At 43.8% G+C, this 26,275-nt stretch overlaps 1 protein-coding gene across 1 annotated transcript; it reads left to right on the forward strand.

Annotated features, from left to right (window-relative positions):
- Positions 1–3,002: 3,002 nt before the first annotated feature.
- LOC118695722 (NF-kappa-B inhibitor zeta-like) lies at positions 3,003–20,152 on the forward strand. The gene is made up of 15 exons (XM_036397475.1): positions 3,003–3,351; positions 9,846–10,100; positions 12,623–12,744; positions 13,258–13,306; positions 13,562–13,608; positions 13,739–14,126; positions 14,277–14,456; positions 14,727–15,057; positions 15,585–15,690; positions 15,950–16,096; positions 16,839–16,899; positions 17,010–17,176; positions 17,260–17,370; positions 17,711–17,822; positions 18,150–20,152. The coding sequence occupies exons 2-15, from the start codon at positions 9,851–9,853 to the stop codon at positions 18,158–18,160; spliced, it is 2,082 nt and encodes a 693-aa protein (XP_036253368.1). The 5' UTR covers positions 3,003–3,351; positions 9,846–9,850; the 3' UTR covers positions 18,161–20,152.
- The last annotated feature ends 6,123 nt before the right edge of the window (positions 20,153–26,275 follow it).

Genomic DNA, 26,275 nt, shown 5'->3' on the forward strand with positions numbered 1-26,275 from the left:
TTATTATTATTGTGAAAATTCAGGGGTTTGGTGCCCAATAATAATAATAATAATAGATGATAATAATGTGAAAATTCGGGGGTTTGGGGCCCAAATTCCCCATTTTGCCAACGTGCAAAAACCCAGTTTAAGCAAGAGAAGCTCTTTGAGGCCCTGAAGAGAAGAGCAGCTCCCAAGTGCTGCAGGAATTCAAAGGTGAGGGAGACATTTCTTGTGCAAGAGCTGGAAGGAGCCTGTTTGGCCTGGCTGCGGGCCAGGGCATTGTATTGCAGCAGCAAAGCAGAGAAACGATCCTTCAAAACACCCAGCTGTAAATGGAGAAGCTCAAGCACCCAGACTCCAAAAAAAAATAAGTGGTTTAGTGGCTTCGGCTCCCAAAATGTTAACCCTGAGCATCCTAAATTTGAGTTTGTCCTCTGCTGGGCCAGGAATAGGCCTCAGCTTTGCTGAAACTGGGGTTTGGTGTGGAGAGGTGGAAATTAAGAGAGATCTGAGTTACCCAGTGAGCTGCAGGGACACGAGAAGGGGACATTTCCTGTGCCACACGGCCCTGGTGTGTTCTACAATTCTCTCATTTAAACCCCACCTGCCGTGAGTCCCCCGAGCCCTCACCTGAGCTCTGCTGAACCCAGCTCTGCACCTCCCACCCCCCCTTTGTGCCAGCTCCCAGTGGAGCTGTCAGAAACCAGCACAACTGTTTGAGACATCAGCTCTGCAAGGAGGGAAAAGCATTAAAAATGGAATTTCTGCCGTGTTCTGCACGTGTTAAACCACAGGGAAGCCCTCACACATCATCCTCAAACATCGGATTTGTTCCAACATTAAATTTCCACTCCTTCTCCTCTATTTCCCCTTATGCTGGACTTGTTTGGAATCTGATGAGGGTTTTTTGCTGCTGAGGGTTTTTTTGGTCTGATTTCCAGCACCATCTAGTGACACAACCCGGGATAGAAAAACATTTTCTATTTATTTTTTACCTTCCTCTCGATTTTCTTGACCTCGTTCTGCTTTTCATTCATCACAAATTAAAATTCAGTTTCATTTCTACAAAAATATTTCACAACAAATCTCAAAAGCCAAACCTAATTATTGCAATTTTTCCCTGTGCTTTCTGCTCTAATCTCCTTCAGCCCAAATAACAGCACAGAAATTCCCAAACCACTTCAGGTAGCCTAAAAAAAAAAATCTGCATTTCAGAAGGAATAGAAAGTGCTGAGCTTGGAAATGCTTTCGCCCGGGTGCCCTGGAGCTGCAGTTGATGCCAGCACTGAAGGTTATTTGTTTGAAAGATGAACCACCAGTGCCTTTCAGAGTTTGCAAATAGAAATTAACATTTATTTCAGATCTCTTCCGTGCCTGCACAAATGGATGTGGCCAATTCCTCTGCGCTAATGTCTGGTTTTCACCTCAAGAGCAAAACCCCAAGAAGCCCCATGGGTTTAATTCCCATTTTTTCTGTCTGCCTCCATGCAGCCAGTCCAGCCTGAGGAAATGAGCCATTGTTCCCCATCACCTCTCATTTCTGAGCTCAGGAGCTGAGTGCACTTTGTTTCCAGAGGCATCGGGAGGAAGGGGTGAAAAATAATGCCAAGAACAAACATCCCTGAGCCCTGTTCTAGGGAGGTGGAACCCTGAGCATTCCCATTAAAATTTAACAGGAACGTGGCCCCAGGACTCGGCAGAGTGAAACATCTTAAACCACTCAGCTCCCTCCCTTGGTTGATAATAATAATTGTGGCTAAAAATAAAAATATTCTGATTTCCAAGGGGCAGCGAGGTGACTGGTGTGGAGAGCCAGACTGTGCCATTCCCAGCCCTGGAGAAAGGGCAATTTTATCATGGAATTATCACCCCAGCCTCTGCAGGAACGAGGAATCTCCCCCTCTGCAGCTGGGGAAGGAGGAAGAGCTCAAGAATAATAAAAGAGGATTCCCTGATCACTGCAAACTCATCAAATCCAGCCATTTATCCTCTGATGTGAGCCCACAGCACTGCAAATGCAGAGCAATTTCTGTAACTCAACCCCTCCAACACCACAAAATCCAAATTATTCCTCTCAGAGCTCAGCAAAGTCCTCACTGCAGCCACCAGCAGGTTTGGCTTCATCAGCTGCATCCCACAGCAGGGTTGAGTTCAGGGCTGAATTCTCCTCTGAATTCTCCTCTGAATTTTCCTCTCCATCTCCCATTTCAGGTGCTCTGCTAAGAGCCCAGCGCTGATCAGCTGAGGGAGCACACACAGGCTGCCTTTGAAACCACGGCAGATGATTCCTAAAGGTTTGCTTGGCAAAGAAATCAGAAGGAGAAAAAAACCCCAACAAAAGAAGGGAAATGTCTGATTTTTGTTGTTGTTGTTGTTGTTGTCTGAATAAAAAACTTTCTTAGTGGAAAATGGATTAAATGAGGAACAACCAAAGGAGAAGCCATCAAAATGCTACAGTAATAAGATTCATTTCTGTTGTCTTTCCATCCCTATTAGGCCTCCAAATCTAAACTTTTATCTGGATGTTTGTGCAGTATAGACTGATGAAGATCTCTGTCAGAAAAGTGATTAATAAGAAAGTTGATCCAAACTTATTTGGAAAGCTGGGAAGTGCAGCATATCCTTTGGGACTGGGGTGATCAATTCCATTTGGGATTGGGGTGATCAATTCCATTTGGGACTGGGTGACCAATTCCATTTGGGACTGGGTGACCAGTTCCACTCTGGATTAGATGACCAATCCCATTTGGGACGGGGTGATAATTCCATTCTGGATTGGAACAGGAGCACCCAGCGCTGGCAGCTCCTCCTGCCCAGGGGAGGTCACTGTTGCTGCACAGAACGGCTCAGACCGGGCAGTTTTAGGTTGAACGGCGCATTTTAAACGTGGAACACCAGCAAACCCCTCCCACGGCAGCTCAGGGCTCCTTTCCTTCCTCATCTTTCCAGAAATCCACCAAAAATCAAGCCCACAACTGCATCATTCCCAGTGGAGCCTGATAATTCCCAGGGCTGCACCAAGGGCAAACCAAATCCCATCCCCAGATGCCTCAAGGCATCAAAACCGGGCAGATTAAAATAATTTCTTCACCTTTAATCACCTGCAATTCAAGACCACACAGCTGAGAAGTCATCCACAATCAACTGCATCTGATCACTGCATTAAAATTAGGAAATGATATCCCAGGGGAGAAGAGCTTTGCTTGTGCTGAAGAGGTGAAAACTCTGGAAAGTTCCCCTCTGAGGGGGACAGAGCCTTCCCAGCAGCCCCACACAGGAGGAATTTCGTCACGGTGCAGCATTTCAGGGAGGTAAAAACAGTCTGAACACGCCACCAGGGAGCTGTGGATCCAAGGAAAACATTTGGAGGTAACCATGGAGCACCAGGAGGGATGAGTCAGGGCCAGGAAATTCTTGGAAATGAAACAATGGGGATCACCCAGCAGGGGACAGGGCCGTTGTCAGCCTCACCTGTGGGGTGGAGGGGCTGGAGAAGCCCTGGGGAGCTGGGAAGGGGCTCAGCCTGGAGAAAAGGAGCTCCAGGAGGGACCTTGGGGCTCACCTGGAGAAAAAAGAGGCTCAGGAGGGACCCTGGGGCTCAGCTTGGAGCAAAGGAGGCTGAGGAGGGACCTTGGGGCTCTGCTTGGAGCAGAGGAGGCTGAGGAGGGACCTTGGGGCTCTGCTTGGAGAAAAGGAGGCTCAGGAGGAACCTTGTGGCTCAGCCTGGAGAAAAGGAGGCTCAGGAGGGACCTTGTGGCTCAGCCTGGAGAAAAGGAGGCTCAGGAGGGACCTTGTGGCTCAGCCTGGAGAAAAAGAGGCTCAGGAGGGACCTTGTGGCTCAGCCTGGAGAAAAGGAGGCTCAGGAGGGACTTTTCTGGTTCTTCTTGGAGAAAAGGAGGCTCAGGAGGGACCTTGTGGTTTAGCCTGGGGAAAAGGGGGTTCAGGATGGACCTTGTGGCTCAGCCTGGAGAAAAAGAGGCTCAGGAGGGACTTTCTGGCTCTGGTTGGAGAAAAGAAGGTTCAGGAGGGACCTTGGGGCTCAGCCTGGGGAAAAGGAGGCTCAGGAGGGACCTTGTGGCTCTGCACGGCTCCCTGCCAGGAGGAGAGGATTTGGGATCTTATCCAGGGACATGAAGGAGAGACGGAGCAGCCCCAAATTCCAGCAGGGGAGGACATCAGCAGGAATTTCCCCATGGAAAGGGTGGCCAGGCACTGCAAGGAGCTGCCCAAGGAGGTGTCACCTGATGAGGTGACAAACAAAACATCAGGAGAGGTTGAAAAGCTCCTCTTTACAGACAATTGTGCATCTCTAAAGGTGAACGTAATCTGTGTGAACATAATCTGTAAATCCCGAGATAAGGGGATGGGGAGTGTTTAAAGGGCTGAATAATGAAGGTATAATGAATATATTTAAAATATAAATATAGAGAAAAAAGTATAGAATAAAATATAACATATAGAGTAATGAAGATATTTAAAATCCCCGGAGGTGCCCAGGGAAGGGCCGGAGGTGGCACTGAGTGCTCTGGGCTGGGGACAGGGTGGGGATGGGTCGCAGGTTGGACTTGGTGACCCTGGAGGGTTTTTCCAGCCTCAGTGATGCTGGGATTCACAGTCACAACTGTGCCCCCTGTGCCCTCCTGCCTTCAGCAGGGGTTTTCAGCTCCCCCAGAGAAGGTTCTGCTCCTTTGTGAAGCATCGCCCAGCTCAGGACACCGCTCCCAGCCACCCCAGGTGACCCCGCGGCAGTGCCGGCGTGGGTAATTAATCAGGGTAATTAATCGGGTGGATGTTTACTCCGAAAGCGTGTGACAAACCCCGCAGCGATGTCACAACCCCCCCTCCCCGCCACTGCCGGAATTGTCACATCTCAGTTGCAGCGCTTGCCATGCAAATGGAGCCTCCGCATCCCTGCTCTGCCTCCCAGGGGAAAATCCACCCATACCCCACTCCAGTTCTTCATTTTAAATATCCCCATTATTCAGCCTTTTCAACACTCCCCATCCACTTATCTCGGGATGTATTCACGCAGATTATGTTCACCTTTAGGGATGCACAATTCTCTTTAAAGACGAGCTTTTCAAATCTCTCCTGACATTTTGTTTGTCACCTCACCAGGCTCTGCAGAGCCTCCTCCTGCCTTTCTCCATCAGTGCAAATCGAACCCACCCCCTCCCAAATATGCAAAGGAGGATTTTAATAAAGGAAACCTTTTGCAACAAAGGCTTTTCAGCCAGGTGGGATCCGAGCTGGCATCCAGAGGGAGAGACAGACAAACACCTACCCCAGCAGAGGCTGTTAAAGTGGGTGTGTGCTCGGGAACATGTAGGAACAAGGGAGGAGGGAAGAGACAGGATTCACCCTCCATGCAAAGGCAGAAAAGGAGCTCAAACCTCGGGCAGCGCGGCCTGAACGTGCACAGGGAGAGATGTTGTGCAGAGCTGCCCATCACAAATCACCTCATTGCAGGGGTTTTTAATTTTTCACTGAGAACTTCAGAGGGTGCTGGTTATTTCTGCTGAAAATATTACGGCAGGAATCTGAATTCCTGCATCAGGATGTGAGGAATCCATCAGGATGTGAGGAATCCATCAGGATGTCAGGAATGTACAAAGGAGAAAAAAAATCCCCCCCCACCCCAGAACAAAAATGATGATGTGCTTTTTCCTACAGTGCAAACCTGTCTTTGCTAAAAGCTCAGCTCTGTTTCTGCCCAAACCCAGCCTGACCCTCACCCCTGCCCCAGATTGCCACTGAAGACCCTCACCCAATCATATCCTCTTTTCTTACACCTTTAATACTTGAAATTTTCTCCCTTTTTTTAGAATGGAAGCACGGAGAGTGTAAAAAACACAGGAATCGCTAAAACTGTGGAAGATAACGAAAATATTCCACACTCTTGTGTAAAAAACACAAGAAAGAAATCACTAAAACTGTGGAAGATAATGAAATTATTCCATACTCTTGTGTAAAAAACACAAGAAAGAAATCACTAAAACTGTGGAAGATAATGAAATTATTCCACACTCTTGAGTAAAAACCACTTTCCCCAGCCCAGGTTTCACTAGGTACTAAATGAAATAGTTCAGCCCATAGGGAGCTCCCTGTGGGAATCAGCACTGGCTGAAGCAGCATCCACAAATCCTAGAAAGTCATTTTTGGGATCTCCCTGTGCTTGCTGTGCAAGCTGGAGCCTGCCCTGCCTTGGTGGATAAAAGAGGACTCAGTGCAGCGTTATTAGAGGGTCCAGATTGAAAATTGCTATTGAGCAGCCAGGGATGGGGCTGGAGGTGGACAGCTCATAGCCAGCAGTGCCTGTTTGCAGAGCAAGACTCATGGGAGCTGTTTGAAATTAGAGCAACAAAGGATTCTTTCAAAACGCCAGGTACCTGTTGAGGTTGGAAGCAGAACCACAAAATTCCCAGTTAAACAAAGACAAAGCCCTGGAGACCTCGCAGTGTCCACATTCCAAGGGGGTTTGTTGGTAGATTTGAAAATCCACTTCTTTTCTCATGGCTAAAGATTGCATTTTGCCTTCTCTGTGCCATAGAAAGGGCAATTCCTCACCAGATTTGAAAATCCATTTCTTTTTTTGTGGCTAAAGATTACATTTTGGGCTTCTCTGTGCCATAGAAAGGGCAATTCCTCACCAGATTTGAAAATCCACTTTCTTTTTGTGGCTGAAAATTGCAATTTTGGCCTCTTCTGTGCCACAGAAAGGTCAATTCCTCACCAGTGCAGGTCAACACCTGTGCCAAACCCCGGCCAATTCCTGCTTTACTGTGGATGTAATCACAAGTTATAAACAAGAAGATAAAACTATCTCCCTAAAGATAAGGGCTGGAGGAGAATAGAAAGAGGAGCAATCTCTGATGTGATTTACTGGCCAATAAATGCAGTGAGTCACTGCAGTAATTTCCTGTTTGCAGGAGGCCAAATTCTCCCACCTCGAATTGGAAGAGTTCCTGAATGGTGGAGTTGGAACTGGAGGAGTTCCTGAAGTGGTGCCTCGTCCTAGAGACTTGCACAGGATATTTTCAGGGTCTTTCCAGGATATTTTCAGGGTATTTCCAGGGTATTTCCAGGGGTTTGTGGCACTGAGGCTCTGGATCCTGGCTCCAGCTCCTCCTGGACTCGTGCAGTCCATGCAGTAAAGCAGGGGGAATGGAAGGGAAATATTTCCCCAAAGAGAGCAGGAGGTGTCCTGTCACCCTGATTTTTAAAGTTTTTCTAATCCTTCTGATGTTGACATTCTTGTAATGAACTTTCTCGCACACTTTCTGTAAATAACTCAATGTTTTGCATTCTTTTATGGAGGAGGAGAAATTGGATGGGCTGTTGGTTTGTGCAGTGTCATTGGAGAGGTGGCACTGTCACTTTTGGAAATCTATGAATGTTGGAGTCAGAAATTAAACTGCTCATTTTACCTTAAGAACAGCAGCATCTCCACATTGTTTTATTCCATATAATGAATTTATTTCCTGTAGTGACAGTGCCCTTAGAGGAAGGGACACCTTGTGGCTGTCTCTGTGTCAGACAGGCAAACACAATCCAAAAGTGAAAATTTATCTGATAAATCCCTTCCCCTGGGACAAACTGAGGAGGGAACTCACTGCTGGCTCCCTGTGCCTTCAGGCCCTGAGCTGCAGGGATTTCACAGGGATAACAGAGGGTGCAGGTGAAGCCCTGTGGAATTTGCAGCAACCCTGATGAGGGGAGAGGTGGTAAATCTGACTCCATGTTCTCAGAAGGCTGATTATTATATTATATTATATTATATTATATTATATTATATTATATTATATTATATATTATACTACATTATACTATATATTATACTATATTGTACTATATATTATACTATATTATACTATATATTATATTATACTATATATTATATTATATTATATTATACTAAAGAATACAGAAAGGATACAGACAGAAGGCTAAAAGATAATAATGACAAATTTGTGACTCCTTCCAGAGTCCTGACACAGCCTGACCATGATTGGCCATTAAGTTAAAACAATTAACATAAAATCAATCAAATAATGACCAGGTGGTAAACAATGTCCAAACCACATTCCAAAGCAGCAAAACACAGGAGAAGCAAATCAGATAATTATTGTTTTTCTTTTTCTCCGAGGCCTCTCAGCTTCCCAGGAGAAGAATCCTGGGCAGAGAGGACTTTTCAGAAAATGTGATGGTGGCAAAGCCTGGCCCCAGCCGTGCCTCTCCCTCACCCATGCCCGTTCCCAGCTGCATTAATTAAAGGCAGCAATAATCAGTGGGGCAGGCAGCCAGGGAAGAGCCACTGCAATGCAGATCAGCTCCTGATTCCCTGCTTGTTCTACAAGCACCAAATCTCCTTTGATCAATACCTGAATAATCCTTTCAACATCCCTGAGCCTGTGGTTGCTGCTCCCGGTGCAGAGAAAGCAGGAGATGGGATTGGCCAGGCCAGGGAGAGGAGTCACTGCCCACTTTAAATCATAGCACAAATGTCATCTTGTTCTTTTAAATCTGCCCCAGAAAGTCTGGCTGCTCTCTGCCCAGGCTGAGGGCAAAGATGAAAAGATGATTTTGTTTGGGATTAAATCTGAAATGCTTTCCAGGGCACAGCCAGGGAAGGAGATGGAACTGATAACATCGTAATCCTTTTTTCAATCTAGCTACTTAAGAGAAATATCTGCTTGTTCAGTTGAAATGGCACAGCCCACAGGGTGAAATACATTTCCCAGGGACATGGGAATGGAGCTGAGATCTGACACTGAGATCTGGTGACAAGGAAATAGATTTCCTATAGGAAGTGTCCCCATTTGTCATGGCTTAACCCCTGTGGCACCACACACCCCACAGTGCCTGGCAGGGTGGGGAGAGAGCTGTGAGCAGGTAAAAAAGCCATGGTTGAGATAAGAACAGTTTAATAGACAAATACTGGAAGGAAATTATTATCATTTCATTATCAGAGAGATAATTTCATCATAATCATTTCATTATCAGAGAGATAAATAAATAAACTCCAATTAAAACAATAAACACAAGAGCTCCCTCCAGCTGCTGCCCTGAAACTGGTGCCTCAGTCCCTTAATTTAAATCATGGGTAATTTTCCTGCAGGACGGGATGTCCCTTTGGCCATGGTCAGCTGTCCTGGCCCTGCTGCCTCAGGGCTCCTCCTGCACCTCCTGTCTGGGAAAATTCCTTCATTTGGGGCAAGCACAGCAGCATCAGTTTGGTATCAAATATTCTCCTGCTAAATCCAAAACCCAGCACTGCACCAGGTACTGAGAACAAAACTCACCCTATCCCAGAAAAGCGCTTTTGAGAATTCCCAAAACATTTAATTGAGGATCTACTACCACTTTACTCACTTGCACAACTCCAAGTCAGAGGTTGCTTTTCCCTTCCCAGTAAATCAGTTTTTGGGTTTTTTTTTTTCCTGTTTCTCACAGCAGGGGAAAAAAAAAATCAACTTGAAGCTCAGCTTTTTCTTGGGAAAACTCATTTCCTCATCAGCTGCTCAGGTTGTAAGGAAAGAGGGTGGAGCCTTCCCAGGCTGCCATCCTCCAAACCATACCTGAGTATAAAGAGCAGAGCTGCAGCCAAGAAACTCTCAAAAGCTGCCTCCAGTGCCTGCTGGGATTCCAAGGCTGGTTTCATTCTTCCCCTGCTGGAACTTGCTGCTCCAAAGACAAGAGGGAAGCTGGACTCAGCTAATTACATTGGAGGATTAATTACATTGCCACGGTCTCCATGTGATACTGGATTGATTTTTTTTTTTTTAACACAACTGAACAGGGGTTTTTTTTCCCTCCCCTCTTCTCTTTCATCTTTTTCTGCACACACACACACACACACACAGTGGAGATGTTGCAAACAGTCTGCATGAGCCCTGAGCTGCTTGTCAACCAAAACATGAGTGAAAGTGAAATCTGTGGCTACAGCCCAGGCCAGGGATCTCCCCTGCCTGGAGAAACTGCCAGTCCCAAGAGCTGCTTCCAGCAGAGCCCATCTCTGCCAGACTCTGGATTAACTGAGCTGAACGTGGCGAGCCCCAAGATCTACCACCCTCCTCCTCCTCCTCCATGCAACCCTCCAGGGATGCCTGCTCCTGCTGGTAAGAGAAAAATCTTTATTCCCATTCCCTACTTTGTGCTTCTTGCACCGGCTGGCGGGGCCTGGGGCTCTGAGCAGCACAAAGCGAGCTCAGCAATCCCAGAGATGTTCAGATTCCCCCCACTCAGGCTTGGCTGGATTTTGCCGTGTTCTGCTGCTGAGCTCAGAAATTCCAAAGGATGCCCAATGTTCCATCCTTTCTGTCCATCTCCAGCGCTTTGCTGCTCATTTGCATTCTGAATTGCAAGTTTGGCTCTGAGCTAACAGCAGGGTAATAGATGTGACCTTCTGAGTTATTAACATTTCAAAGTCACAGCAAAGTGTGGCTGGTGAATCACGGCCTTTGCAGAGTCCCTCAGTTCCTAGGAAATGTCTGATCTGTCACTGGAAACTCTTCCCAGATAACAACACATAGCAATCTTACCAGCTTGTTATAAAGCTTTTCAAGATAACCTTTGAAATGCTCTCCAAACAGTAAATAATTCATTGCCAAAAACACCAATCTATGAAACAAAATAATCATTTCTAGAAACAAACTCCGCTTTTGGAGAGTTCAGTGTTTTGATTATTCAGTGATAGGTTAAACACTGAGAAGTGCCAGAAGTCTCAGCCCAGAACAGCAGCCCCATCTCCATTCCAAAGGCACCATTTGCTGCTCGGGATCGGGATGGGGATCGCTCCCTCCTGCTGGAGGGCTGGGAAACAAAATCACGCAACAAGAAACCACATCTTGTGGGGCTGGTTCCCCTGCCAGGATTGCTGCTCTCTGCCATCCCAGGGTGAGGAAAATGAACCCACAAACACCAGAGGCTGGTGTCCAAACAGGAGACAGAGGAGTCCTTTGGCTTTATTCCAGTCAAGGGAGAGGCCATGGGGCATCCCCTGGGGTCTCTCCAAGTTTTGGAGGATGCAGCCTCCTTTTTATCCCAATTTCCAGCCACATTTCCCTTCTCTCTTTCCCCAGTTCTGAGGTACTTGAGAAGTTCAGACTCCCCAGAACACCTGATACCAGAGATTTCCCAAAGATTCCCCTCTAATGTACAACCCTCTCCTTTAATTTTGAATTCTTATGGAATTTAGGGGGTTTTCCCCATTGGCTGAGGTACTTGAGAGTTTCAGACTCCCCAACACACCTGATACCAAAGATTCCCCTCTAATGTATAACCCTCCCTTTTCATTTTTAATTCTTACAGAATTTAGGGGGTTTTTCTTCCCCATTGTTTCTTTCATCTCTCAATGTCTCATTTTGTTTCTCAGCAAACCTAAAGTTTATTTGTAAAATCAAATCTCTTTTTCCATTCATCAATCAGTGGAATGCTTCCCATTGTTTCTTTTCTCTCCCAGTGCTGGTTTTATCCACCAGCAGAGCCACAGCTGGTTTGGAAAGACAAATCCACCATTCCTCTCACCAGGAGCTGCTCCATTCCCATCTGCTGAGCTCCCCTGCTTCCCCTCCTGGGGATCCCACACACAGATTTTGGTCAGGAATATTGGCTCAGGCAGCTCCCGTTTGATTTAACAGCACCAGCAGCCTCTGGACCAATGCACCTCTTTCATTTCAGGCTGTTGTGTTGTTTCATCCTGAATTGTGTTTGATCACAAGCAGTTGTTTCTATTCCTCCTGCCATGAGCTGCAGTGGGAGCAGAAAGTTTCTCCTGCTCTCAGGATCCCAGGCTCTGCTTCCTTTGGAGCTGGGGCTCTCTCCATTGTTCATTTCCATATTTCATTGGGAAAGCCCTGATCTGATGCATGAAATCTGTAATTTTTTAATGGTAATATCTGTTACTGAATGAATTTTAGATAAAGGTTATTCCAGGCAGGGGGGGACACAAGGCAGGGATGTGAATGCCAGAGTTACATAAAAGGTATTTCAAAAGCCAATGGATTTAAGCTCCTAATCTGGGCAAGTCTTTCAAGTTTGGGGATGCAGGCACCAGATGCAAGGAGACCTAACACAAACAATCACAGAGCAGCTTGTTTTGACAGAGAGGGAGCCTGTTTGGACAGCGAGGTATATTCTCAAGTAACTGTTCCATTTCAGTGCAGAAAATCATTGTTTCACTTTGAAGCACACAAACACTCCCAAACACACTGAGAGCCACGGGGCAAAGCCACTGGACAGAGCATCCCCATCTTAATTTTGAACAAATTCTGCTCCTTGTTGCACTGATAACAATTTCACAAACCACAGGACAGGAAAGTGCGAAGGCAGATTTACCACAACACAGGAAAATGAGAGTGTGAGAGGGGCAGACACCTAAACACCGCTGACACATTCCCCAAAAGCAAATCCATGCTCCATTCCCCAAAAGCAAATCCACGCTCTGTGGCACGCAGGAAAACTGAGAAGGAATTCATTGAAGGAGTTATTGAGCAGAGCCAAGGGAGATGTGGAAATTTCCCACAAGTGATGATGAGCACGGGGATCAGAGCCCGTTCCCCAGGCTGCCCTCGCCCTCCCACCCTTCCCCAGCAGCTCAGACAATTGTGTCACTTTCAGCATCGTGTTGTGACTTTTCCAGACTCTGAACTTAGCTCTGATCCCCCTCAGAAGCGCTACATGGGTGTGAGAGTGAAGATGCCAGTGCGGGAACTGCTGAGGAAAATCCGACTTTCCAAAGGCTTGGACCCAGCTCCAGGCAAGGTGAGAAATGCCCAGGGCTGGGAGGGTTCCTGCAGCACCCTGGGGCACACAGCCATACCCCACTGGGTGTCTGCAGGGGTCACACCTGCAGCTGCTGCCTCTTCCAGCCACCAATGCTTTTAAAAGTGGAGAATAAACCAAATTTCAAACAGAACGAGGGCTGGGCTAGGGGCAGTCCCAAGGCAGTGGCAGCAGGAGCCCATCCATGCCATGGGTGCTGTGCATCATTCAATCAAGGCAAAGATGGCCCAATAAACAGCAAAAATATTGCTCCAGACCCTGCAAAAGCAGCCCAAGGAGCTGATCAACTCCCAGGCTGCTGTAAAGATCCTTTTAAAGCTGCCATGAATTAATTGCCCGCTCGTGGAAATCTGTCCATCCGCAGCCCCTGCTGAGCAGAACCCATAGCCCAGGAGGCAACTGCACCCTGTTCATGTCCCAGTATTTGCCACTGTTTCATCTCTCCTCCCTGTAAGCTCCTCACACTGAAGCTGGGTGGTTTTGTCTCCTCAGGAAGCCTCAGCAGTGAAGATGGTAGCCAAAGGATCCTCAGGAAAAACAGGTTTGGAAACGCCTCACTTGGTAACTGAGCCTCCTTTGCTAGCAGGATCATCCCTGTGAGGTACCCAAAGAGCCAGAGCACTCCTGTCCCAAGCTCAGTGGTCCCTGCTGGGTCCCTTCCACTCCAGCTGAGCATCACCACCCTGCCTGGCTTATCTGGCTCTTATCTGGGGCAGTGCTGGTGGCAATCTCTGCTCTGTGTGTGTCTCTCCTCAGCTCTGAACCTTTCCTTCCCTTTTTTTTTTTTTTTTTCCAGCAGAGAAGAGGAGATCTCACCCTTATACAGAGAAACAGCTTAGACAGGTATGCAGAACACCCTGAACCCCTCTGTGCCAGGCTCCCGGGGCAGAATTCCTGTTCTATCACCCAGGGAGAACAGGACACTTCATGTCTGCCTCCCTCCCCTTCCCTCCTCCTCCTGTTGCTGTTTCAGAGCAAGCAGAGCGCTGGGCAAAGCCCCAGAGGCTTGGAGGACCTCGACATCCTGGTGGAGGTGCTGCAGGAGGATCTGAACCAGAGCCAGCTCGGGGAGGAGCCTCAGCGCCCTGTGCCAGACGGGCTCTGGCAGGGATTCAGCCGGGAGCTGCAGAGCTGCCGCTGGCAGAGCAGGGAGGCACATGGGGGCCTGCAGGGACCAGCAGAGCTTCACCCCCGCTCCTCCGGGAGAGGTTTCCACCCCATCCTGAGGGGACAGGCGGAGCCTGCCCGCCATGGTCAGCAGGAAAGCACCCAGAGGTCCGGCTCGCCTGGGATCTTCTCCAGGACAGGCGGGAATGGGGGCGGCTGGTGGGTGCAGGATGGTCCCTTGAGCTGCCAGGAGGGTTTCACGAGGGGTTCTGCACCCCGGGAATGTCTCCTGAGGAATTCTCCATCCCAGGGATGTCTCCTGAGGAATTCTGCACCCCAGGGATGTTTCCTGAAGAGCTCTCCATCCCAGGAATGTCTCCTGAGGAACTCTCCATCCCAGGAAGGTTTCATGAGGGATTCTCCATCCCAGGAATGTCTCCTGAGGAATTCTCCATCCCAGGAATGTCTCCTGAGGAACTCTCCATCCCAGGAAGGTTTCATGAGGGATTCTCCATCCCAGGAATGTCTCCTGAGGAATTCTCCATCCCAGGAATGTCTCCTGAGGAACTCTCCATCCCAGGAAGGTTTCATGAGGGATTCTCCATCCCAGGAATGTCTCCTGAGGAATTCTCCATCCCAGGAATGTCTCCTGAGGAACTCTCCATCCCAGGAAGGTTTCATGAGGGATTCTCCATCCCAGGAATGTCTCCTGAGGAATTCTGCACCCCAGGGATGTTTCCTGAAGAGCTCTCCATCCCAGGAATGTCTCCTGAGGGATTCTCCATCCCAGGAATGTCTCCTGAGGAATCCTCAATCCCAGGAAGGTTTCTTGAGGGATCATCCACCTCAGAAAGGTTTCCTGAAGAATTCTCCATCCCAGGAATGTCTCCTGAGGAATTCTTCATCCCACAAGGGTTTCCCAAGGAATTTTTCACCCCAGGAATGTCTCCTGAGGAACTCTGCACCCCAGGACACGCCTGCAGTCCCCAGCTTGGCAGAGATGCTGCTGGAAGCTCCCAGGGGCTCTCCAGATGTGGAGGGACATTTGAGGCCGACCCCAAATTCCTTCACCAGGCAGGACCTCTCTGCCCTCTCCTTCTTCCAGTTCCAGCTGCGCAGGGAGGAAAATTTGCTGAGGAACATCCCAGAGGAAGAGCTGCTGGCTCCTGATGAAAATGGCAACAGGTTTTACCCCTCCCTCTCTGTCCCATTTTTTGCAGACAAAATCAGCAACTGCACTTTTACTGTAGAGAGCAATAAACCCTTAAACATCCCAAAATTTCAGCATTTTTCCAGCATTAGTATTTTATGCTTTACAATGCACTCTCCTTGTTCCTTTGGGGTGTTTTTTACCCTTCCCTTTGGGGGCTTTCAACCATTTCTTTGGGCTGTTACTACCCCTCCCTTTGGGGGGTTTTAACTCTTTCTTTGGGGTGATTTTACCCCTCCCTTGGGGGAGGTTTAACTGTTTCTTTGGGGTGTTTTTACACCTCATTTGGGGTGTTTTTACACCTCATTTGGGGTGTTTTCACCACTCCTTTGGGGTGTTTCAACCATTTCTTTGGGGGGTTTCTACCCCTTGCTTTTGGGTGTTTCAACCCCTCCTTTTGGGGTGTTTTCTACCCCCCCTCCTCAGGGGTTTTACCCACTCCTTTGGGGGGTTTTAACCCCTCCTTTCCCTTCTGCTTGTTCCCAACTGAGTTCTCTTCCAGGCTGCTGCACAAGGCTGTTGCCCAGGGAAGGAGGGCTCTGACTTTTGCCCTGGCCCGAAGATTTGCATCCCTCAACAAGATTGACGAGAAGGATGCAGAGAAAAGGGTAGGAGGCTCATTTGCCATGAAAAAAAAGTCATTTTGTATCCCCTGAAAGCCTCTGTCAAACGCCAGCCAAGCACCAAACATCCTTCTGCTGTCCTGGAAAAGAGGGGAAAATGGGAATGGGGAGGGAGTGATGGAGCACAAGTGGGAACAGAACCCCAAAATCCCAACTCCTCACTTTATTATCTAAAAAATGTTGTTGTTTTTAAACTTTTTTTTTTGCCTTCCACTGCAACTCTGTGCCCTTCTTCCCTTCTCAGACTGCTTTACATCTTGCTGCAGAAAAGAACCAGCACCTGATGGTGAGCGACCTGATCTCCCTGGGAGCCAACGTCAACGAGCAGGACAGCTCTGGGAAAACTCCCCTCCACCTGTGTGCAGAGAATGGCTACCTGAGGGTTCTGCAGGTAAACTGGGGGCTCTGGTGGGGCCAAGGTGGAGTAAAAGCAACTCATGGACCTCCTGGTGTTGGAAATAACCAGGGGTGTTCCATACAGCTCTGCTCTGATGTGGTTACAGAGGGATTTGGTGTGGTGGCGTTCACAGGGGTCCCAGGATGAGGGAAGAGATGAGAATGTTGATTCCGTGTTTCAGAAGGCTTGATTTATTATTTTATGATATATATTATATTAAAACTATGCTAAAAGGATAGAAAAAAGGATTTCATCAGAAGGGTAGCAAGAATAGAAATAAAACAATAAACAGAAAATAATAAATAAATAATATTTAAATAAATGATATTTAAATAATCTATAAAAATAATAAAGGAATATAAATTAATAAATAAAATAAATAGAAAATAGAAATAAATATAAATAAAAGAAATAGAAAAGGAATGATAACAAAGGCTTGTGACTGACAGTCCGAGGCAGCTGGGCTGTGATTGGCCATTAATTAGAAACAACCACATGAGCCCAATCCCAGCTGCACCTGTTGCATTCCACAGCAGCAGATAACCATTGTTTGCATTTTGTTCCTGAGGCCTCTCAGCTTCTCAGGAGGAAAAAATCCTAAAGAAAGGATTTTTCAGAAAATATCATGGCTACAATTTGGGGGTGGAAAGGGTATTTTTATGAGGGATTTGGGGGAGGAAAGGGTATTTTTGGCACTGGCAAAAGTCAGGAATCACCTGGATATTCCTCATTTCAGGTCCTGAAAAGCTGCAAGAGCAATGGGGTGTGTGTGGAAGTGGATCTGCCTGACCACCATGGTGAGAGGCACAGCTCCAGCGCGGGGCTTGGCTTAGATCCCAAATCCCTAAAATGCAGATTTGCCAGGGGTCAGGCACTGGGTTTGACTGTGCCATGGTGTCCCACGCAGGTCTGACCCCCCTGCACTGTGCTGCCCTTGCCCACACTGTGCTGGTGACAGAGCCCCAGGGCTCTGCCAGGGACAGCAGCGCCGGGAGGTTCCTGAGGCTCCGGAGAGCCCAAATCCTGGAGGGGATTCTCTGCCTGCTCCAGATGGGAGCAGAGCCCCAGCTGCAGGTGAGGATCAAGCCCAGCACATCTCCAGCCTGGCTTAAGTGTTCCTGTCCTTGTGCAACCACGGGATTTGCTGTCATCTGCAGGTTCTGCACTCATGTCCAACCTCCACCCCCTGCCTAAAGCTCGAGGAGAACACAGAGCTCATGTGTTTGCTTCAGACTCATAAAGCCCAGGCACAGGATGTTCCTCAGGAGGTAACCATGGCTGCTTTACACAGGCAATGTCTAATTCCAAGATTAATTTCCAGGATTAGGCAAATATTCAGTGCTTAAAAGCAAAAAAAAAAAAAAAAAAAAAGTTGCATCTCTCTTGTCTTTTACAAGGTCTTTGTTGCCTCGGTCAGATAAGAGTTCCCACCAGAGTGCATGTAATAAATGCAATAATATAACAAGATTTCCATTAGAACTACAGATTTAAAGCCCCATTTCAAGTCACTGAGGTTCTCCCAGAACCCAGCAGAGAGGAAAAAAAAAAAAAAATCATTTCAGTGCAGTTCAGCTGGAAATGGACTGTTCTGGTCTCTTCACTGTCCAGAGCTGCAGCCTGCTGGACACTCCCAGAGGAATCCCCGCTCCCCCAGCTGCAGATAACTCACCTGGCCTTGGCTCCTTGTCATCCTCAGACCTCCTTGATGTCCTTCTCCAAGGTATTTTGTGGTAGGAGGTGGAGTTCAGGGAGTTGGGGGTTTGTGTGTCTCAGCAGCTGGGATGGAGTGGCTCAGTCCTGTCCCATCCCACAGAATCATTTGGGGTGGAAAAGAAAACCCCAAAATCATCAAGATCAAACCTCCACAGCATGGAGCTGCTGGAAAAGGTGCTCAGCACCTCATCCCAGCCTTTGAATTCACTCATTTTCCTTGCAAACCTCCTTCCTCCCCCAAAACCAGCCAGAAAAATGAGGGAATTTATTCCTGCTTTAGCAGGAACAGCTGGGCTGGGACTGGGCTGAGATTTGCTGCTTTGTTGCCTTGCAGGGAAATGCTGAGAGCTCTCACCACCTGCACCTGCTGGGCCACCTGCTGCAGAGGACAGACACCAAAATATAGAATATTTTATATTATACCTTGAACTGACTGCTGGAAAGATCTCACCTGGACCCAGAATTAAAAAAGCTGATAAATGAGGGAAATCCTCAGTGCAGGTTGTGGCAGGAATTCAGTGTTAGGTGCTCCAGGAAGAATTGCATCTTCATTTTCTCACAGATTTGTGCTTCTCTGCTCAGGTCTGAAGCTCTGATGATTTTTCACGCAGGTGTTTAGCCCAAGAAAAAGATTTTGACTATCCAGGGTTTAATCCTGGGGTTTCAGCCTAAAACTGATCTATGCACTCCAAATTCAACATCCAGATAGACTGAAAACCTCAGTGATTTTAAACATGAGCTCTGGGAATTCAGAGCCTAAATATTAAAAATATTTAATATTTTCTGCAGTCTGGCCCTGAATTTGGCCAAGGCTGGAGTGGTCACACTTTAAAGCACTCTCAAGGTGAAGTCCTTCCAAAATAGAGCATCGTGCTGAGCATGTTTCTTCAACAAAAATCAAGCTTTTTATTGATGCAATCAGAATTTTGCACCCTTAGTGGATTGTAGGTGAAGTCTGGGACAAAGTGTTTCGAATCAGCTCCTTTCCAACAGATCTAACAGAGAATTTTACCTTTATAAAATTTAAATCTAGAACAGCTCTTGAAGGATCACTTCTTTAAACAAAGCTGGGAGCACAGCAAGGAGCTGAAATGATCCTGTACTGCCAGAAAACCGAGTTATTCAGTAGAATTATTATAAACTAGATAAATTTTATTATTTATTACTTCTTCCCAGACTTACTCTCGTTTAATTTTAACTTCTGGTTGCGAGTTTGCTGGTTTCTATGAAACTTCCCTGTTTGCTACATAGGGAGCAATTCTGCTTTTACAGAACCTAAAAGCAAAACCAAAAACTGATCCAGCAGCTCCTCACGTGTCTCCTGTGGAGGAAAATGGGAGATTTCCACGTGAAACCACTGCAGGATCCAGTGTTAAGTACTCAGCATCTTTGGGGAATGATTTTAATGAACCCTTTGCATTTGTTTCTTGTGGTAAAAAAAAAAAAAAGGTTATTTTTGTGTTATGGGGTTTCCTTAAGTGTTAAGCTCCAAGAGCTACATTGCACAAGGTGAATTAACTTGGAGAAGTGGCAGTGTTGAAGTGAATTCCAGTGGGATTTGGGTCATATCCTGTGATTCTGATGCCCTGAACAGCTGAAGAGTTCTCTTTTGTATTTCCTTTAGCTTGAGTGAGACGTAATTATTCATAATCTTTCAGTATTTCATTAAAAATTCTATATATTATATGTTATTCTCATGAGGAGCTGCATAACTCATCCACCTCCTTCCAAAGCCTTCCCTCGTGTTTTAATAATCTTAAATATTTTCTTTTTCCCTTTTTGTCCCAGGTTTTATGGATGTTTTTCCTCTCTGAATATTTCTCTCTGTCCCTCCACCACTGCCCATCCTTCCTTCTGTTTGCATTTTAACTCTCACTGAACTTTTTATTCATTTGAGGGCAATTAAGGAAGAACTTCTGGGTTAGCTCAGCTTCCATTTGTGGGATTGAAGGGTCAGACCCAGCTCTTTATTTTCATTATAAACCAACCCAGAAATCCCACATCACGAGGGTGGAGCAGAGTGTTGAACAAAGAGAAGAGCAGCCATGAACATCTTCAGGGGAAAAAACCTGAATTTTCTCACAGTTATTCTTAAAAAAAAACCATAGAAAACTCTCATTTAATAATCCAACATTAATCTTTTAGTCATGGGAACCATTCAGGGGAAAGGACAGGAGTATTAAACTATTCTTATAGATATCATTTATTCAATATACTCAGAGATGAACTTGCTTCTACAGTGTATTCTACCACAGTTATCCATTAATTGCATTGTTAATTGCTTTACATTGTTTCATGCTCCTTCCTGTCAATAAATACATTTATTTCATGCAGTAACTTGGTTTTTTCTGTACTCTTCTATTCATACTAAGCTCCCAGCAGAAGGGACATCACGGAAAAGGCAAATTAAGCAGAGCTTGGAAGCTGAGAATGGGCACGTTTTGTTGTTGGTTTGGTTTTTAGGGTGGCAGAAATCCTCCAGCGTCCCCCTCTCCCAGCAGTAGCTCCAATAGTTCCCAGTTCCAGTAACTCCAATATTTCCCAGTTCCAGTAACTCCAATATTTCCCAGTTCCAGTAATTCCTGTCACTCCAAGGGGAAACAGGACCCAAATTCCTGGCAGAAGGTTCTGGAGGGATCCAGCTGCTCCCCACCCCTGGCACCTCACCCCCAGCACAAACCCAACCCCTGCTTGGTTTTCAGCCTCACAAAAAGCGTCCTTGAAGCCCCGATTTGCTGCACAGTCTCAGTTACTGCTCCAAAGACTCTTCCCCAAGGCTGCTGGATTTTGCTCACAGAAATTTTTGCGCCTCCCAGAGCCCAAAATCCTCAGCAGAGGAGCAGGGGGGATGCTGCCCACTAAAAGAGATCATGGCAGGCAGAGAACAATGCTGGGGCTGTAAGCAAAGCACAGGCAGGAAAAGAAAATAAATTAAAAAAAAAACAACCAAACCCTAATTCCCTGTGAAAAATGGGTATGTCATGATTGGCTTTTTGCAAATATTCAAATGAATATGATATGTGTTGTGTTAGAAAGGTATGCTGTGTTCTATACTGTTAAATACAATTTTAGGTTATAACAAAATGTTAAAATAGAAGCTATGGGATGTAGGATACTTTTTTTCCTAAAGAAAGGACTCTCACTGAGATAGCAGCCACAGGACACCTGAATCTTTCAGAGAAAGAGAATTTATTGCTCCCTTATCAGGAGAAATGAACTTCTGCCTGCCTCGCTCAGCCCTGCAGAGCTGTCAGGATTCAGAGGAAGCAGCTGACCCTGCCCAGCCAGAATCCTGTGTTTGGATGGAATTTCTGCATCATGGATGAGCTGTATGAATATGCAATAGGCTGCTGCTTTTAAGGGTTAATCCTCTGTTCATGTGGGCCCTTTTTCGGGCTTATTTTGCCCAGAAAAGGTACCCAGACTGTCCCTAACTCTTTGTTCTTATTGTCTCATATTGTCCTAATCCAAATTGTCCAAATTATTATCACTCTAATTGTATTGCTATTTTTATAACCATTTTATTACCGTTAAACTTTTACAATTTTAAAAAGAAGTGATTGGCATTTTTCTCAGTATATAAATCTGTATAACCACTGCGGGACCCAGTCTTTCTGCTCCTTCTCTGGAGGATCTGTAGGACTAAAAGGGTTTTGTTTTTTGCAGCTCTGCTGAGGCTGTGATGAAATCACTGAAATGATGAAATGTAATGAAGAACAGAGAGGCTCCAGGAACAGCAGGGAGCAGGAATGAAGCCCCAGGGTTCCGAGGTTCCCGGATTCTGTTCCACGCCCAGGAGCGCTGCTGGAGCCGCCAGGGGCTGTGACCTTTCCATGGAATCCTCGCTCACAGCCCAGGGCAGCCCCTGGGCAGATTTTATTGCGGATAAAGTTCTGCGGAACCCGGCAGGTCCCGGAGCTCGAGCTGGTGTTTGCTGAGTGCACGCAGTGAAAATCACCCTGCGGACCTTTCCCGGGACAGAGGCCGCTCCTCTCCTTTGCTCCCGTTCACTTCCTCCAGGCTGCTCAAACCCAGAACCTCAGCTGCATTCCCGCAGTGAAAATATCAACTCTGGGGTTTAGCTCCCCACATCACCTCCTCCCTTAGAGCTGCAGAGATAAAATTTATATTTTATCGTTAAATAAAATATATTTTATATAATGTATCTATAAATTTATATAATATATAAATTTATATATATATATATAATATTATAATTATATATATATACATATAATATATAAATATATATATATAATCTAGTAATTTATATATAAATTATAAATATATATATTTATAATTTATAAATATACGTGTAAATATATAGATAATAAATAATAATAAAGAATATAAAATCTATTTACAAAATAGATATATATTATGTATCATTATATAATTCTATATATGTTCTAATAATTTAGAACATATTTTAAAACATTTTTATGTTTTTATTAGATTCTATTTTAATTATGTTAATATATATTAAAATAATAAATATTTCAATATAATTTTATATTCTATTTTATCTTTTTGTTCTATTTTATTTTAATTATTTTAACATATGTTAAAACAGTATATAATAGATCTTAATATATTTTATATTATACTTTATTTTTATATTCTATCTTATTATAATTATCTTAATATATGTAAATAGTAAGTATTTTAAAATATTTTAATATTATATTTTATCTTTATACTATACTTTATTTTTATTATTTTAACATATATTAAAATAATAGAGAGTATATTTTAAAATATTATTTTAATATTCTATTTTATTTTTATATTCTAGTTTTATATTCTATTTTATTTTCATATTCCAATTTTATATTCTATTTTATTTTCATATTTTAATCTATCCATCTATTAAACACTCCCATTGTAAAAACACAACTACAAAGCCTAAAGTTTAAATAAACCATTCCAGTCACTGCCTTGTCCGTGGCATTTGGAGAAATTCTGAGCTCTCTTCGGCCTCCATCCTCATTTGTTTAAATTTAAATTGTGACTCAGCTGCTTTTCAGGATTATCTCAAAATAACCAAACTTCGGGGCTGTTTTTTTGTTTTTCTGACACAGGAATCCAGCCAGGTGCTTTGGCTTTGTCCCAGAGTTGGTGCCCAGCCTTTCCCCAGAAGCGATAAAAGATTATTTCAGCGTTTATACAGCTCCTCCTCACGGGATTGTAAACCCAGGGTTGTGTAAATAAAACCCTCCTGCAGCAGAGCCAAATCCTGCTCTGAGTGAAACCTGGAGAGGAAAGAGCTTGTAGGCTGTTCTTTCAGCCCATTTGCTGGGGTAAAATTCAATTTAATTCAAATGTAGGCTCGTGAAATATTTGCACTCAGCATATTCCACTTGTGGCTCCTTTTGCTGAGAAATTTCTGTGAAATTTTACAATGAGAAAAAAGAAATAAGACAAAAAAATTTGGCTTATCTGCCTTGCTAGCCATGGGTTTCACTGACAAATCAGTGCCTGCTTGTTCACGTGCTGTGGAATTAAACTAAATCATTTCAAAGCCTGATGGGCAGGAAGAAAAATAGATAAAAATAGCTAAAATTAGCTAAAAATTGCTTTAAAACAGCTAAAAATAGCTTAAAAGTATATATAGTATATAAAGTACCAAACATAAAAAAATAAAATAAGAAATAAAATAAGAAATAAATAAAAATCAAAGCCATGTAAATATAACAGGAATCTTGTGTAATAGAGACTGAAAACACCAGTGATTAATTCAGCACAGGGGAAAAACAACAGAACTCCAACCCAAAATAATTCAATGAGTTTAAAACCTCTCTGTGCGTGCACCAGGGATGATCTCACAAGCTCCAGAGCTGCTTTTGCTTTGCTCTTTTCAGGAGCTGCTTGAGCTCAAGAATTCAGAATTGTTTAATTCTGTGCTCAACAATGCAGTGAATTCAGGTGCTCTTCAGCCATAGCTGCTCATTTCCCCAATCCCTTTGAAAACCCAACAGAAATCCGAATTTTTCAGCCTTCCCTTCTTTTTTCCTGCCCCTTTCCCAGGCTGAAGAGAGGAGGTTGGGGATGAATAAATCAGCCAAGCCCGAGGGTGACTCAGGCAATGATTCCTGGGGCTGATTCATTGGATGGGGCTGGTAAATGTCTGTCCTGGCCAGGACAACGCCAGCCTGGCACCCAGGGAGCAGTTCTGGGGAAAAGGGAAATCCTGAGTGTGCTCAGCACAGCCAGGAACCACCGGGCCGGGAATCCCATTTTAGCACAAGGCACTTTATTTATTTATTTACTTATTTATTTATTTATTTATATATATATATATATTTTTAAATATATATCTGTATTTATATTTTTAAAAAATATATATATTTTAATGTATTATAAATTATATATGAATATAGAAAATATATATTTATATATTTTATAAATATATAATATATTATATACAAATATATAATATATAATATATAATGTATAATATATAATATATAATATATAATATATAATATATAATATATAATGTATAATATATAATATATATAATATATATATTATATATAATATATAGGTGATTAAATATATAATATATTACAAATATATAATATAAATATTAAATATAGAATATATTATACAAATATATAATATGTTATAATATCTATTACATATTATATATTTTTACATATAAAATTATAATACCCATTATATTAGATATAATTCTAATAAAGTATACATATATATTATTTGTATTTTAATATATATATTTATTTTATTTATAAATATACTTTATATATTTTATATATATTTATATACACGAATATATTTCTCTATATTTTTAAAATTTTTTATATTTATTTATTCATTTGTTTTGGCCACACAGCTGAGATTTGTGTGGCCAGCAGCAGATAAATGACTCTGGAATCCTTCCCAGGTGAAGGAAAGCTGCCCATTGCCCCTGGGGTTCTCTGCCTGTGGAACTCAATTCCTCAGGGAAGATCTGGGGGTTTTCCCACTTTGCATTCCCAAAAGTTGAGCTCTGGCAGACCCAGGGCTGGGAGGTTTGCCCAACTTCACCTTGACTGGATTAAAAATCTAACTCACTAACTCACTCACTAACTCACTAACTAAGTAACTAACTAACTAAATAAATAAATAAACACGATAATAAAAATAATAAGAGTAATTTTAAAATAAAAAGAAAATAAATAATAAAAAGAAAATAAAATAAATTAAAATTAAATTTTAAAATAAAATAAAAAAATAAAGGTAATTTTAAGATGAAAATAAAATGCATAAAAAAAAATAAAATAAATTAAAATTAAATTAAATTTTAAAATAAAATAAAATAATAAAAGTAATTTTAAGATGAAAATAAAATAAATAATAAAAATAAAAGAATAGAATAGATAATAGAAATGAATAGAATAGAATAAAATAAAATAATAGAAATAAATTTTAAATGTTATTATTATTATTATTATTATTATTATTATTATTATTATTATTATTATTATTATTATTATTATTATTATTATTATTATTCTCGAAAATCCAGCAGCAGAGCCTCTGGGCTCGCTGAGGAATCCTTCCCAGCACTGGGTGAAACCCAGACGAGCAGAATTTCAGAATTTCCCCTGAGGTGAAGCAGGGCCGGGCAGAGGCAGCAGCTCCGGAATTCCAGGAGCTCCGGGCAGAGCCCAGGATCCTCCCAAGGGGCAGCTCCAGGCACGCTCTGGGAACGTGAACCCTGAATTCACTGCATCGCTGAGCACAGAATTAAACCATTCTGAATTCTTGAGCACAGAAAGAATTAAACAATTCTGAATTCTTGAGCGCAGAATTAAACCATTCTGAATTCTTGAGCGCAGAATTAAACAATTCTGAATTCTTGAGCGCAGAATTAAACAATTCTGAATTCTTGAGCTCAAGCAGCTCCTGAAAAGAGCAAAGCAAAAGCAGCTCTGGAGCTTGTGAGATCATCCCTGGTGCACGCACAGAGAGGTTTTAAACTCATTTGATTATTTTGGGTTGGAATTCTGTTGTTTTTCCCCTGTGCTGAATTAATCACTGGCAAATACGGGCAGTTCAGGTGGGAGCAAATCCTGCTTTAAAAGTCAGATTTTAGTGTGGCACAGCCTTTGGCTGGGCACTCCAGGCTTTTCTGTGTGGAAAATCCAACTGATCCTCACTGAAACATCAGGGATTTGTCCAGGGAACAGCAATTTCTGACAATTCCTGCACATTCCCAGTTTAATCACGTAAACTTTGGTAATCACATAAATAAATATTTCTCTGAAAACCCCTCTCTTCTGTTTTTCTCTCAGGCAAAATAAATCAAAATATTCAAACCCCTCATTTGTTGTGTCCCTAGAAAGTCCAGCCAGCTGCAGGTCCTGGGACAAGCAGTTGTGTGAAGGAATTTAAGAAAAATGTGCATTTATTATGAACAAATGGGAAAATTCACCCAGGAATGTTCTGTATCAT

This window comes from Molothrus ater, chromosome 22 (assembly GCF_012460135.2).
Source record: "Molothrus ater isolate BHLD 08-10-18 breed brown headed cowbird chromosome 22, BPBGC_Mater_1.1, whole genome shotgun sequence".
NCBI lineage: Eukaryota > Metazoa > Chordata > Aves > Passeriformes > Icteridae > Molothrus > Molothrus ater.